A 16,249-nucleotide genomic window follows, 5' to 3' on the forward strand; every position below is an offset into this window, starting at 1 on the left:
TGGTGGTGGTGGTGGTTTTGTGGTTTAAATAATGATTTAAAAAGCCCATGGAAGATTCGAGGTGCTGATGAGAACAAGAGATTTATGACTGTAAAATGCAGTTCCAAGAAAGACAGTGTGTGAGTGGAGACTTTTAAAGAATCAGTGTTGCCAGCCGAGCTCTTTGTGAACAGGCTGGAAGTAAAATGCCATCAGCCAAGAGGTTTAATGAAGTCCCACTACAGAATTTAACAAGAGAGTGATTTGTGAGAATGGCTCCCTCTCCTCGCTGTTCTGATTCGGTGGCGTAAATAGAATGCCGAGCTCTACTCCTGCTGGTTTTTTTTATGCTGTTGGATTTGACTGAGACCCAGCAGCATCATGGCCTATGATTCCCTCCCCCATCCTTTTTTTGTAGGAAGGATAAAGTAAAGAACTTGTGTTCTCATTGCCTTTCAGAAATAGCCTCTTTAACCCTAATGACTCTGGAAGATGTGACGTTCTCTTAAATTTCTTTCATGGACTCATGAAGGGTTTGGATTGCTTTCAGTTATTTCAAACAAACTGATGTAACATCTTTCAACATTAACCTAAAGGCAAAGCAGTCCCCACCGCATGGCCTTCCTATGGAGAATTTGAAATACTCTCTTAATTTGTGTGCCAAGCGAGTATTTGAGGAAATAAAGGCAGCAGTCAGGTTCAAGAAATAATTGATATATAAGATGATTCTGTGGCAAATCATGACCCGACACCACACTGGTAAATAGCACATTGTGGGCCTTCCGTTATCTTCTGAGCTTTCCTGTGATTTATTCATCTACTTACCAGTTGGGGAGGTTGTCCCATCACCCTGTTATAGATATAAAACTTAGCAACTCTCTTTAGCAACCTACGTTCTGAAATAATGGCATCAATTTGGAACCATCTAGTAGAGTTGTGTACAATCTATTCCATCTGAATTGCTCACTCTGAGAATGAAATTTAGAGAAATCGTTTTTTGCTCTAGTCATTGAGGGGTAGTTCATTTACAATGTTAGATTCATTGTTAACAATCTCACATAACCTTGAGACATGGACTAACTATGATAGCACATATGATATCACGCACCATTTAATGTTAAATAATTAATTGTAAGTCAGTTCACATGGATACATTCTCTTTTATCCAGAGCTGTTGGGACATAAAGTGATTGAGATAGTTCTTGTTTAAAAGAGAATAATCATAAAAAAGAATAACTGTAGGCCATTTGACACTAATGACACCTTTTTAAAAAATGATGAATGCAGTGATAAATATACGAGATAATTGGAAATTTGATTTTTTATGCATTTGTATGTATCGATTTTTTATTTGTTATATATCAGCTATCTTAGAGGTATATACAGTATTAATTAGGCTGAACAGTATTCATTCATGTAGATTCACAAATCATTTTAGCATATTCCAAACATCAGGGTTATCATTAGAATCATTACACTTCACAATTATGTGGCAGCTGGTGTCCTTTAAATCTTATTTCAATAATTTGAATATACAATAGGCTGCCTTTTGTTTTATTGTTTTTAATGATTCGTATAAACTGGAAGTTACTACTTTATAATATCAGTCCCAGAATTTGCAAAACTGATTAAAATACCATGAGCACTTTAATTTGCTTTTAAACTATTATTCTCAGGACTTGATAAATAATGTGCCAGTATAAACACACTTGTAGAAAATACTAAAATAGGTATAAGACAAAAAACAGCTGAATAATTGCTTTATAACAGATTTATGGGGGTAAGAAAAATCCATAAATGGTTGTTAAAGTGAGCTTTAGCTGTAGAACATTTATTTTGTGTGGTCGATGTTATTAGGAGAGAATTTAAAGCATTGCACAATTAAAACTGATAGATATGGCCATTTTACAAAGGTGCTTTTAAATTAACTTTGTGGATGGTGGAATAGCTATTTCAGTGTACTTTTAGGTCATTAATAAAGAGATGAGGTGTCCGCTTAGGTTTTTCCTTATGCTTTTTATTGCTCTAAAATGTATTATATTATTAAATATAGTTGATAATAAGTAATTTCGGTCTGATTTAAGGTTCTTGGGAACAAATGTTAAATTTCGTAATTTCTCTGCCAGATTGAAGAGATTTTGAATGTTAAATATGGATGGGGACTTAGAAATCATTTACTTTAGTTCCATTTTACAGACAAGGAAACTGAGGTCAGAGATGTCATGATATCCTAGAGCAAACTGTGAACGCGTACACTTGATGCTTGACTACATTCATTTGACATTTATGGGAGTGTTCCTAAAAGACTGCATCACATCACTTTTCAGAGATAGAATTGGCTCTTTTGATGTTGTTTTTCCATGAGAATGTAAAATATAACATGATTTGTTTTGTCCTCAAAACGTTTTTATATGGTGAACATGGCTCACATATGAGAAGAGTAATTATATATCCATGTTAATTTAATGTACTAATACATGAATTGTGCGTTTAAATAATTTTGAACTGCCTTGAAATTGACATATGACCTAGAGGTGTCAGGCATACAACATGACGATTTGATATTTGTACCTACTGCCACGTGATCACCATGAGAAGTCCAGTTAACGTCCGTCGCCATATGTAATGGCCTGTGTTTATTATCATTATTAATACATAGTAATTTTTTCTTGTAATGAAGACTTTTAAGATTTACTGTCTTAGCAGTTTTTACCTATGCAGTATTTTGAATGTTACTGCCATGCTGTGCATTATAGCCGTATGACTTATTTATCTTTGGGAATTTGGACCTTTTGACCCTTTCCACTTTCTTCTTCTCCCACTTCCCCTTGCCTCAGGCAATCCCCAAGCTATTTTCTATGTCTATGAGCTTGGTATTGTTTGTTGCATGTTTGTTTGTTTTAAATTCCACATATAAGTAAAATCATAGAGTATTATTCTTACTCTCTCTGACTTACTGCACTGAGCATAATACCCTCAAGGTCCGTCTATGGTGTCTCACGTGGCAGGATCGTCTTCCTTTTTTAATGGCTGAATAATACTCCATTGTAAATATACCACAATTCATCTATTCATGTTGGTCCCTTAGGTTGTTTCTATATCGTGGCTGTTGTAAATAATGTTGCCAGTGAACAAGGGGTACATATATATTTTCGAAATAGTGTTTTTGTTTTCTTTGGGTAAATGCCCAGGTGTGAATTTGCTGGATCTAGTTCTACTTTGAATTTTTTGAGGAACCTACATATTGTTTGGCAAAGTGACTGCCCAAATTTACATTCCCACCAGTGGTGCCCAAGGTTCCCTTTTCTTTACATCCTTGTCAACACTTGCTGTTTTTTGGCTTTTTGATAATAGCCATTCTAATAGGATGACTGATATCTCATTGTGATTAGGATTTGCATTTCCCTGATGATGAGTGACCTTGAGCCTCTTTTCAGGTGTCTCTTTGCCATCTGTAGGTCTTCTTTTGAAAATGTCTGTTTAGATCCTCTGCCCATTTTTTAATTTAGATTTTTTTTCATATTGAGTTGTATAAAATCTTCACATATTTTATAAATGAACCCCTTCTCCAGTGTATGATTTGCAAATATTCCCCTCCCCCCTTCAGTAGTTGCTTTTTTATTTTTTTATTATTTCCTTTGTAAATAATTTCTTATCGAAAGTATTTTGGTTTAGGTCATGGGACCAAAACAGAACCAAAATTACATTAGAATAAGATTTATTAACTCTTTTAACACAGAAGTCATAACATGTAATAAAAAGAGGAAGGATTTTAAGAGCTGGGCAGACCTGAATTTCAATCCTCCATTTCTTACCTGATGTATGACCCTTAAAAAGTTATTTAATCTTTAAAAAAAGGAAAGCGATTTATTTAATCTTCACTTTCCTACCTTTGCAAAATGGCATATTGAACACTTTCCTACAGAGTTGGGAGAGAGTTTCTGGTATATGAACTGACGCATAGTTCTCTGACCCTGATGGCTCTTTATTTAACTGAGATCTAGAAAGCTTGTGCAGTTTGTACAGGATAGAGCTGATTAGTTCTGGAGAGGATCTTGATCTGGTCAGTTGAGTACTCCTATCTTTATTCTGTTATGTAACTTAACTTGAGACCCTTTATGAAATAAGCCATTTGAAGGTAGGCTTCCAGATTTTCAAATGAACAAGTTTTTAAGCCATTTCTATATAAAAGACAGTATACTGGATGCTGTAAAGGTTGCCCAGATAACTAATGCCTGGATCCTGCCTTCTTGGAGCTTCCCATAGCTGGCCAAGGAGAAGGATAGACACAAATAACAGTATTAGCAGAAGGTAAAAAGTGGATTTGTAAAGGGAGGGCAGAAGTACTTTCAGATGTGCAGTGGGAACATGATTGTCCTTTGTTTACTCTTTCAATAGATATTTGCACTGTCAGTAGTGTTCTCCAGTTGGTAAATTCTAGAGAAAGAATGGCAAAGAAAATAATTAAATCCTTACCCTCGTGGAGCTTATAGGCTAGCTTGGGAGATAGACATTTATAGAATAATTATGTAAATGTGTAATTTTAAGCTATACGAAGTGCTATGGGAGGAAAATGAAGGCTGCTATGAGAATATATGGCATTTGGGATAAGATTTAGTAACTGAGGGCGCCCGGGTGGCTCAGTGGGTTGAGCCTCTTCCTTCAGCTCAGGTCATGATCCCAGGGTCCTGGGATTGAGCCCCACATCGGGCTCTCTGCTTAGTGGGAAGCCTGCTTCCCCCTCTCTCTCTGCCTACTTGTGATCTCTCTCTCTCTGTCAAATAAATAAATAAATAAAATATTTAAAAAAAAAGATATAGTAACCGATTTAGAGGGAGTTCCTTGGAGATCTGTTTTTTGAGCCGAGGGCTAAGGTAAGTAGGAATTAACTAGGTAAAGCATTGGGTGGGGTGCGGAGGGGGGAATCCCTTGGAAATAAACAGAGAACCAGAGGTAAGATGATGCATGGTAAACTCAAGGACACAAAGAAGGCCTCTGGGGCTAAGTTACGAGTTGAAAGGGGACAGGTGATATGAGAAGACACTGAAGAGTGGTGGCCACAGTAAGTCTGCTCTCTATCTGAAGAGCAATGGAGCCATATTGAAAGATTTTAAGCAAAAACATACTGCAATCGGATTAGTTTTACTTTGGTCTTGTTTTTAAGCAAATATGACCACACTGTGAGATTGGATTGGAAAAAAGCAAAGCAGTAGTTCCCCTGAGCACTGTTGGATACCTTGGGCCAGGGTGCTGGCAATAGAGCTAGAAAGAGAGAAATGAAATGCACAAAGAGTTTGGAAATAAAAGCTATGGCGTTTGGTAACAGATTGTACATCTCAGGAAAGAGGGAGATGAAAGATCCAGGTTTCTGGCTCTCTATATTGATTTAGGCAATACTAACATCAAAATTATGATCCTGAGGTCCTACATCAGGGGGCATACATGTGGTCATAGATCACCAGGTCGCTGCATTTCAATTTCAGGCTCTTTAGTAGGCAAATAACCGAGTTGTACCATTTAATAACTGTTTTCAGAATGCGCATGTAGGCGGCTGAGTTGGTTAAGCAGAGCCTGCCTTCAGCTCAGGTCATGATCTCAGGGTCCCTGGGTTCTAGCCCCGCTTCGGGCTCCCTGCTGAGCCGGAATCTGCTTCTTCTCGCTTTTCCTCTCCCTCTGCCCCTCCCCCGGTCATGCTCGCACTCTCTTTCATAAACGAATTAAAAATATTTTTAAAAAAGAAAAGTAGGGCCTTTTTTAGAAGGAAGGAGAAGGGGAAAATAGTAACTTGTTCTGAGTATCTGTGATACATCAGACATTGTGCAAGTTACTTTGTGTATATTTGTGGGAAAACAATTCTTCATTACTATTCTGTTAAACTATCAATTGAACAGCCAATCTATAGCAAGGTTTCTCAGTCCCGGCACTATTAACTTGTGAGGTTGGGTCATTCCTGGTTGCCAGGGGCTGTCCTATGCTCTGTAGGGTATTTACCAGCATCCCTGGCCTCTCTCCATGAGATCCCAGTGGCACCCACCCTTCAGCTGTGACAACCAGCCTTGTCTCCAGAACGAGTGATCCACAAGGAATGGGAAATACTTGAGTGGAGGGGAAAAGTTCATAGTATTTTATGTATCTATTAAATATATTCTAAAAATGCCCCTCTTCATCACTCTATTTTTATGTCAGAAAAGTTGAAAGACATAATGGCAGGCTTTTAAGTTAAACTCAGTCTTTTCCCCCAAAAGCAATCACACCTAGTATTAAAAAATCCTAAGTGTTTTTAATTGTTAGGGATATTGTCATTCATGAGGACTTATGCATGCAATTTCTCCAGCGTAACAGTGAGTGGGTTCTGTCAGTTCAAAGATATCTAGCTTTACTACTTGAAAATTTGAGTGTTCCTTTGTCTTAATAAAAATGTATTTCTTCTCAAAAGAGTCTTGTAACTCACTCTTTTACTTCATTCACCTTCTTCTGGAATATGCTGTTTACCATCTGAGTCTGTCAGATTTATTAATTGAACCCTGCTAGTCAATGAAAAAAATGATATGAGAATGAAAAAGAATCCCATCAATTTAAAGATTCATTTGAATATAGTTACTAATAATGAAAACTAGTATCTGTGAATTAGGAGAATTCCATAGTCATGGTGATTTCATTTAGAGCACATTCAAGAGAGCTGTTGCTCTCTGATATTTATTAATAAGATTGGTTTTACCTTAGTGAAATTTGCTTAGCTATGAAATCTTTTATAGAGTTATTCTAGGAGTTTAGAATACTTACGTTATTTTAGACTCACATACTGTGGCAGTCTTGTGTCATTACATTTCAAAATAATTATATTGCTAGCAATGAAAAATTCTAATATTTTATTTAACTTATAGGATAAACTTGAATATAGTTGCCATTATTCTTCAAAAATTGAGATTTGGTGAGAAAATATCAAAATTTTAATCATTGTTGTGTTAATTATGCAAATATTTTCTTGGAATTTTCTTATATGTTCTTTATTTATCATAGGAGCTATGTATCTAAAGGATTTCATCAACTTAAAGTAATGCTAATTGAAAATAATATTTTTGAGAACATTTTCTAGTAGAGTATATGTTTGTGTATACATAATCTGAAGGGAAAATACTGGGACTGTTTCCCAGAGGGATATATCCATTATCCTGCTTTGCCTCTGAATTTCCATTCTCTTAAAATCATAGCATATAAAGCACTTTAAGAGTCAACTACTCTGTTCCTTTACCAGACAGGGTTATAGCTCAACTGTTGTGGCCAAATGGAAATAAATCCCATTTTTAAAGACCTCTGGAGACATCACAGTTGGCAACCATTCATGGTTCAGTGGCCTTTACTGTTAACTGCTTCTTCTCTGTACTTTCCCTAAGTCACTCATGCTGTTGTTTAGGCCTATTATCTTCCTCTCTTCTGGCCTAAGTAGTTACCAAGATTGGCTGCTCCCAGTATTTATTACACCTAATCTGAAGCGTTAAGTATCTGTACAGCTACCTTATTTACTCAGACCAAAACATACACACACACACACAACCTTTCTTTCTCTAGCTTCTATGTATTTTTTTTTGACATTTATCATCTTTCTGACCTTATCTCCTGGGTATGACAAACAGATAAGAGAAAGCCTCCTTCTCTTTCTCCTTCCTTCCTTCCTTCCATTTTTGCTTCTCTGAGCTTCTCATTTATACCTAAAGATTATTATCTGGACAGTGTATATTCTTAGAAGATTTTTAAAGTTAATTTAACAGCTGGGGGATCTTTGATGTCACATTCAAAAGAGGAAGAAAGTCTCATTCTGAGTGTGTGTGTGTATGAGAGTGAGTCTGTGTGTGTGTGTGTGTGTGTAAGAGTGAGTCTGTGTGTGTGGTGTGAGAGTGAGTCTGTGTGTGTGTGAGAGTGAGTCTGTGTGTGTGTGTGTGAGAGAGTGAGTCTGTGTGTGTGTGTGTGTGTGTGTGTGAGAGTGAGTGTGTGTGTGTGTGTGTGTGAGAGAGTGAGTCTGTGTGTGTGTGTGTGTGAGAGAGAGTGAGTCTGTGTGTGTGTGTGTGTGAGAGAGAGAGAGAGAGTGAGGAAGGGAAAAAGGAGGCAGGGAGGGAGGGAGGAAAAGGTAGGAGAAAGGGAAAGAGAAAGGCTAAATTATTCCATTTTAAACTTTTTTAACGGAAGTATGTAATATTTGTATGTCTCCAAAGATTTTAAAGAAAGCTATCTTTTTTTCTTTTTTTACGCTCAATCAGGAACTAGAGTTTTATAATTATATAGTTTATATGTATTATGTAAATGTGTATGTATATATATATATATATATTTATATAAATATTTAGACTTTGCAGAACGCTCCTCCTCCCCACCAAGATAATGTGATCTAGGTGAAAGCGTTGTGGTTTTTATACAAACTCAGCTTTGTGTCAAATTCTCTAATCCCTCACCCCTTTCCAAACTTCCTCAAATGTAAACACAAGTTAGAGATGTTACTGAGGATGGATTGTAATATGCATAATGTTGCCATGTTAAAAAAAAAAAAATAGTGAGTTTTAACCTCTTAAAAATACATACTTACTTTCTGAGTTTATTTTACTTCCTACTTAACATATTTACTGTAACAGTAATTGTGTGGAAATATAATTTGTTCTTGCCTTTCAAAAAAGTATTATTCAGTTTACAATGATTTCAAGTGATGAAATGATGAAAATTGTCTCACCCTTAAAAAATGATCACATCATGGGGCGCCTGGGTGGCTCAGTGGGTTAGGCCACTGCCTTCGGCTCAGGTCACGATCCCAGGGTCCTGGGATCGAGTCCCGCATCGGGCTCTCTGCTCAGCGGGGAGCCTGCTTCCTCCTCTCTCTCTCTGCCTGCCTCTCTGCCTACTTGTGATCTCTGCCTGTCAAATAAATAAATAAATTCTTTAAAAAAAAAAGATCACATTATCTTTTTTTCCAAAAAGGTGAATTTTTTCAAGAGATTTTAAGCCTACTATCTTATCTGTTAATTTTCCATGTCTTTTTAAAACTATAGCTAATTATTTTTAAAAGATTTTAAATATCATAAACAATTATTTTAGTAAGTTTTTATACATAGGTAGTAATTTTTTTGGTAATTTATTTTATTTTTTTTCAGTGTTCCAAGGTTGATCGATTATGCACCACACCAGTGCTCCATGCAATACGTGCCCTCCTTAATACCTACCACCAGGCTCACCCAACCCCCCAACCCCCTCCCCTCCAAAATCCTCAGTTTGTTTCTCAGAGTCCATAGTCCCTCATGGTTTGTCTCCCCTTCCAATTTCCCCCAACTCACTTCTCCTCTCCAAGGTAGTAATTATTTTAATGGTAATGGTTTTAGGGTAAACATTTTATGACAGTTTAAACATAAAACCAAATACCTTTTATGTCCTGTTGCATAGAGTTCTCCCTAAACTGGTTAGCCAGAAGGAAACTGTATGCAGAAACTTGAGTTTAGTCAAAATTAGCCTTGAATTTAGTTGAAAAGGCAGTCTGTGGCTAGTCATCTGTGACCTTGAGAAAGCTATTGAACAATTTAGGTTCCCATTTTCTCATGCAAAAAGATGGGGTTAGACTGATAAGTTCTAAGGTCACTTCTAGCGCTAACATTTTATAGTTTTATTGTTTTATTAGCGATAGAGACAGACAGGCTTTTCCTCTTTCTTAACGAGAAAAGGGAGTTAGGGTAGAGGTACTCCTGGCCTTTAAAGTAGAAAGAAAAGGAGTGGACAAGAGTTAGGGGAGTGTAGGAGTGAGGCTGCCCATAAACCACAGACTTCAGAGGATAATGAATGAACGTGATCCAAATTACTCTGCTTTTCTCAGATATACCTAGCTGGACAATAATGGTGTCCTAGCTGATCATTGTATAGAAGTTCCCTGCTCTCTGTATGGAGAGAAAATTCTTTGACCTGACCCTGAGAGAAGTGTGGTAAAAGGGGAAATCTGAGAAAAACTTTAATTTCTATCATTTTTTCTTAAGAAGGGAAAGTTTAGGTTGGTCATTTTCTTCAAGTGAGTAAAAAGGATTTTAAATGGAGGATATTCATGGCATGTATTTGTTTCCTGAAACTAGAATAAATAAAAAGGGGGGTTAAATTGTGACGGGCCAGTTTTCATTTAGATAAGAGACCTCATTTCCTGATAACCATGGTTGTGAAAAGCTTAAATGATCATGCAAGATAGGTGACTTTCAAAAACTCTGATGCTTTGGAAGCTTCTCTGTTAGATGTTGTTCTTAGATAACTTGATGGAATATTTTCCACTTGTCATTTGTCATTGATGTGATATGCAAATATATCAGCCAGAAGTTTTTGAATACATTAGGTTTTAATTAATGAAAGATTCAACTCATTTGATTTGATCGCTGGTAAAACCTCCAAGCAGGGAAAAGCACTTTAAAACCTTTAAATGATCTGCTTCCGAGTAATTTTCTTGTATCTAACATGTTGGATATTTTTGAGATTTTTCAGGAATTTTAAATTACTGAAAATATATGACTAGAAAATCTTTCAGAGTCATTCCTATAGTCTCTTGAATTTAAATAAGGCTTACTCAGGGGCACCTGACTCAGTGGGTTAAGCCTCTGCCTTTGGGTCAGGTCATGGTCTCAGGGTCCTGGGATCGAGGCCTGCATTGGGCTCTCTGCTTGGCGGGGAGCCTGCTTCCCCCTCTTTCTCTGCCTGCCTCTCTGCCTACTTGTGATCTCTCTCTCTGTCAAATAAATAAATAAAATCTTTCCCCCCAAAAAAGGTTTTTTTAAAAAAATACATAAATAAGGCTTACTCTTAAAACCTAAATAAATAAATAAATAATAAGGCTTACTCTTAACTGTATCTATCTAGTATCAAATTTATTTTCCCATGTTATCTCAAAAGGTAATTCTATAACCTGTTTGCTTTTGCAAAAGCAAATTCTATTGCTACAGTTTTGTCAGTTTCTCTTTCTTGTAGTTTCTAAATATTCCACCCTGTCATTTAAAAGACAGTATCTTGTTGAAGGATTCAAAAACTCTGTTTTCAAGTCTAGGTGGCATAGCTGTTGATCATTCCTAAATAAGCTAGGAAAAGGTTGTTGTTGTTGTTGTTGTTGTTTTTTCATTTTGTTTTTTTTTTAAACATTCCTTGCCTGAGTGCACAAAATATTATGCTTGAAGTTTTTTTTCTTTAGAGTGAAAAAGAAAGACAAATTATTTTACTCATGAAGGGAACATGTGAGTTGAAATGTGTTTCTGAAAATTTTGCTTATGAGGTAACAACAGGCAAGAGAGCGTTTGTCTCTGTCTTGTTTTTCTTTTCATTTATTTTTTTATTATTCTGTATTTTATTTAAAGCATACATTTTTATCCTTCTGCTTGGATTACTAAGCATACCCATAAAGCAAAAGCGAAGCAACATAAAGTGAGCTTGAATGTATTGCTTCAGACCATACATTGTACCAAAATGTCCCGTGATTCCCGTCTGACACCTGAGCTTTCCCCAGCCCCTTGTGTTTTATTTTTCCCTAGGGGCAGGCATTAAGGAAATGTAATTTCTGATGCAGCCCGGGAAATAACTTGCGAAGGTTGTTTATAGTCCGATGGAAGTTTTTTGTTGTGTTCTGTTTTATTGTCGTATTGTCACTATTTTAAAGTTGTACCCTTTCACATAAGTACCAGTGCTTGGCACTGTTTATTTATTTAAACTACAGGAATGTGTATCAGATTAAAGTAATTTTGATTTGCTTAATGATGTGGGAGTTATTTACTTGAATCAAATGTATGGTGGCTGTATATGATGGCTGTATACTTCCATGATAAAGTTCTGCATTTGGCGGTTATTGCCTTTGTCTCTAAAAGAGCAAAACAAAATCGTCATCTTCCAATATTTAAAATATGTTATCACTTGAACTTTCTATATTAAAATGCCCAGTGTTTTAGGGTTGAAAGCAGGTAATGTGATTCTGACTTCATTAGATAGGTTTATAAAGTTTTACCAGTTTTCATGTGTTCATATTTTTTCTGTGTCTCCTCAATTAAAATTTTGCAAGGATTTAGGTGTTTAATAACCTTTTAATAACCTTGCTACTCGGCCTATAGTTGTGGACCAGCAGTACCTGTGTGCTTATTAGAAATACAAAATCTCAAGCCACACTCCTGACCTATGGAATTATAATTTGTATTTTAACCAGGCCTTAGGGTGATTTATGTGCTTATTTAAGTATGAGAAACATGGATTTAATAGAATATCATTGGTAGCATGAACTTTTTAAAAAATTAGTCTGATGGTGGAGTTGTATGATTTAACACTGCTTTATCTTTGATTTAGATGCTTGGTTTCTATTCTAAGTAGCCTTAGCAGTTAAGATTTATAGTGTTTTTAAACCCATTACATATGTAGTTATCTAACCCTATCAAACGTAGTCATTGAAATGTGTTTTATAATTGTACGGCTATCATCCATTGTAGCTCTGTCATTTAATCATAGTAGAAATTTTAAGACTCATTTCTGCTTTTCTTAAGTTACTCATGATTATACTTAAAATGCTAACAAATATTCATTCATGGACCGTTATGAGCCAAATATTAACGTGTTCTTTATTTTACTTTAAAAAAATATATATCATTGTTAAGTCAAATCTTATTACTTTTTCTGTTTCGTTTCTGTTTCTTTATTTTTTATTTATTTCATGTTTTCTTTTTTTTGTTTTAGTTGGGTCTGGTAAGTTGACATTTTATTGGCCATCTTCTAATCACCGTGTCACTGTGACTGGAACTTCTCTTCCCCTTTCCATCCATACCCTTCCATGTCCTTCAACCAATCAGCCTCCATGTTTCACTTGTCATTGGCCACAAAGACAGACTGCACAGAATAAAGTCTGCAGGAAGTATGGGTAACTGTGACAAAGAGTAAAGGTAATGGGGTTGCTAACTTTATGTCTTATTAAATGATGTGTGATCTGCGTCCTTTTATTTTTTTTTCTCTCCTTAATTGAGTGATAAAATAAGTGATAGGTCTATATTGTGGTGAAGTACTATTTCAATTTATATTTTACAAGATAAACAAAAATAGGTGCCCCCAGAACGATTTGGGTTTTTTTTAACCCAAAATATGTTTATGAATTCATGTCTATCAACCTGAGCTTTTCTAACTATTCTTCTGTAATGGTCATTCAAAGTAATGTTGATGAAAAACCTTGCACTTAGGGCTGTATGCATTCATTTTCATTTCTATGTGTCAGGTTCATTTCATTTTATGTAAGAAATAATTGCAGGATGTTTCCAAAATGTATCAGAGTTTGCTCTGATAAACACGTGTCCTCACATAAATAGTCATTAGGTTCCTAAGTACTCTCATGATCAGTACGTTCAGGAAGGTACATTCACCCTTTAAAAGTGCTGGAACACCATTTTTGGCGAATTTTGCATGAGGATGCTAAGTGGTATGCCAGGGAATAATTTGACTCTAAGAAAAACTCCCTATTTTTTAAGTTAAAGAGCTATACAGATATTCTAAAGGTGTTCAGACTAATTTAGATAGGATGGATTGTTCAATAATGGTGATGCAATAAGGGACCTATTTAAAAAAAATAGCCTTCTAGATGCCACCATAAGTGTAAAAATATATATGGATTAATATTTAAACATAAAAAAGCATGAAGACAAAAGTATAGGATGAAAATGGAGGTGATTATTTACCTAATTTATTATATATCATATGATCTATATTTTATTGATAGAATGAATACCAAAAATGCTTAACCAGATTAGAAAGACTGTCTATAAAGTGAAAAAATCTATTTACAGCATAGATGAGAAATGGACAAAATTTTGCCTGTCAATTGTTCTTAAAAATAAAAAAGATAAGCATAGGAATACAATATTCCCAACAAATAGGATATCAGTGACAAGGTAATGTGAAAATAAATGTTTAATTTCATGAACATAAAAAGGCTAGTTAATAGCAGATTTTATTCTCAATTTGGCAAAGATGTTAATGTTCAGTTTGTAAGGTTAGGGAGGAAAGTGCCCTAGAGGGGAGGCGTCAGGTGAAATCATCTTAAAAATAATTGGGAAGAATGTTAATGTCACTACTGTTTTTAATACTGAAAATTGGAAACAAACCCAAATTTAAAAACAAGAGCTTGGTTGAGTAATTTAAGTAATTTGCATATGAACTATTAAATGGCTATTGAAACGATATTGTAGAAGCGTATTTTAAAACACTATGGTCCAATTTGCATGGTTGAATTATAGGTAGCGCTTCTTGTTTTCTTTGCTTGTCTAATTTTCTAAATTTTTAACATTGACCCTCTATGACGTTAGTAACATGGCTATGTATTTTCAATTTTAGCAAGTTTAAATGTAGTCTTTGAAAAAATGTTCCAACAGTTTATCCTAAATATCAAATAGATGGATGTGATGAATGGCCTTCCCAATCTAAAAAGTTAGATGATGGTGATAGCTAGATTGATGGACAGAGGCCCATTGAATCCATTTACATTCTCATAGAGATATATTTATATTAAATATTTAACAAACATATAGTAAAGGATTTTTTAAAGTTATATTTCTAAGACATATCTTGTGGCTGATGTCACTGTTGATGTTGGCTCGAGACGATGCCTGCAAAACATAGTAAATTCATTTCCAGGCAGATATCCTGTGTGGAAGGATTGCTGCAGGATAAATGTAGTTAGCATAAGGGTTTGTATCCCTTGTTCCCAAATAAGTCTTTGAGGTTGGAGGAGAGCTGGCGTTTTATAAAAGAAACATGGGTTCTGGCACACGTTATTAGACATGCTTCTGAGATTTAGGAAAGAGACCACCCGAAGTTTATACTTCTCTGAGTGGTTTGAACATTTATATTTTCCTACTCAGATTCCCTGCATATTGGAAAGTCATATTCCCCCACTCATTTAATTAATCATTTGTTTTTTCTTTTATTGAAACAAACCAAACTCTCTTCTGGATTTAGTTTATCATCCCGTCAATCCTTTCAATTTCTTGATCTGATTTCTACCTCAATTATTCCAGCCCCTAACTGTGGAATCAAATGCTCCTGTATGGATGGAAATGGAGGAAAATCCCCAGGCAATGAGACACATGTCTGTTATTATACCTGGATAATGATAGTGTTTGCTAAATTCACGAGTAAACCACTCAATTACAATCAGAGTTTAAAAAAATTATAAGCTAGAACTTCAGTGTTACCAAATTGAACCTAAACTCTATCTCCTAACTTCGTATTTTCTTCCCCATAAGTTACAGGACATTTGAAGGCATTTGACCTGATTTTTCAGGTCTCCTATAATTTCCTAGGCAAATGGTATAATTTCTACTAAACTTCAATTAAAAAGAAAAAGGGAGTATGGAAGAAATCACACTAATCTAGAAGTTAGGAGATCTAATTGCTTTCTTCAGTTTTGCCACTATGCAATCTGCAACAAATTCTGTTACATCTCTCTCTTTTTTTTGAGAGGTTTATGTTTCAAATGAGAGATTTACAAAATTTATATATAATATTATAAATATTTGTATAGATGTCTTAGATGTAGTTGCCTAGACAGTATTGATCAAGAGAAAAACACCTTTTCAAACCCTCACCTTCATTAACAAAGAAATCAAATTCTTGTGAGCAGAGTGGTAGCATTTGTAGACATAATCTGAATATAATATTTGGTTCCTATTCCCTTGAAGGCATTATCCCAAGTGACTGCTATAAGTAACTAAAAGTACTTTTAAAGAAAAGGTTTAAAATAATGCAACAGTCTTAAAAGTGGATGGGAAGTACCCTCTCCTGTATAAATGCCCGGCTGGAAATGTTCACTTCCATTTGAACTGAGACAAGAGAGAAGAATAATTAAGTGTTTCAAACAGTTGATAAGAAATGCATTTGAAACGTGTAAACAGTAGGTAAAAAGACTTACAATCAGTGCACATTTTTCTAACCGTAAAGCATGGCCCCCCAAACAAGCTTTTCTTCCCCCTCTTCCCCGAGTGACTCCATCAGCACACCTAATGTTTTCAGCTGCCATTGCGCTCAGTGTAACTGACACAATTTTCTGACACTCTATTTACTGCTGGATGAAGTGGCCATTTAAGTCTGTATAAATCAAACAGTTTGGACAAAGCTGGCAGTATTTATAATGTCAGGATGAGCAGATGTTTCAAATTTGCCCTCATTTCCATATATATTCTGTTCGAACATGCCCTTGCCTGTGTAAATGAAGGAGGCATTTGACTCTACTATTGCTTTACATTCATTTCTA

General features: G+C 35.5%; 1 protein-coding gene across 9 annotated transcripts in view; it reads left to right on the top strand.

The window, feature by feature from the left end:
* ROBO1 (roundabout guidance receptor 1) overlaps window positions 1-16,249 on the top strand; it is a 1,179,537-nt gene that overhangs the window by 1,080,642 nt on the left and 82,646 nt on the right. For 7 of the 9 annotated variants that reach the window (XM_032352245.1, XM_032352293.1, XM_032352267.1 and 4 more), the window contains one exon: window positions 12,691-12,699. The exons of the other annotated variants lie outside the window; for them this stretch is intronic. In XM_032352245.1, the coding sequence (XP_032208136.1) occupies window positions 12,691-12,699 (9 nt within the window). The remainder of the gene's footprint in view (window positions 1-12,690; window positions 12,700-16,249) is intronic. 9 annotated transcript variants of the gene reach the window in all.

This window comes from Mustela erminea, chromosome 1, assembly GCF_009829155.1.
Source record: "Mustela erminea isolate mMusErm1 chromosome 1, mMusErm1.Pri, whole genome shotgun sequence".
Taxonomy (NCBI): domain Eukaryota; kingdom Metazoa; phylum Chordata; class Mammalia; order Carnivora; family Mustelidae; genus Mustela; species Mustela erminea.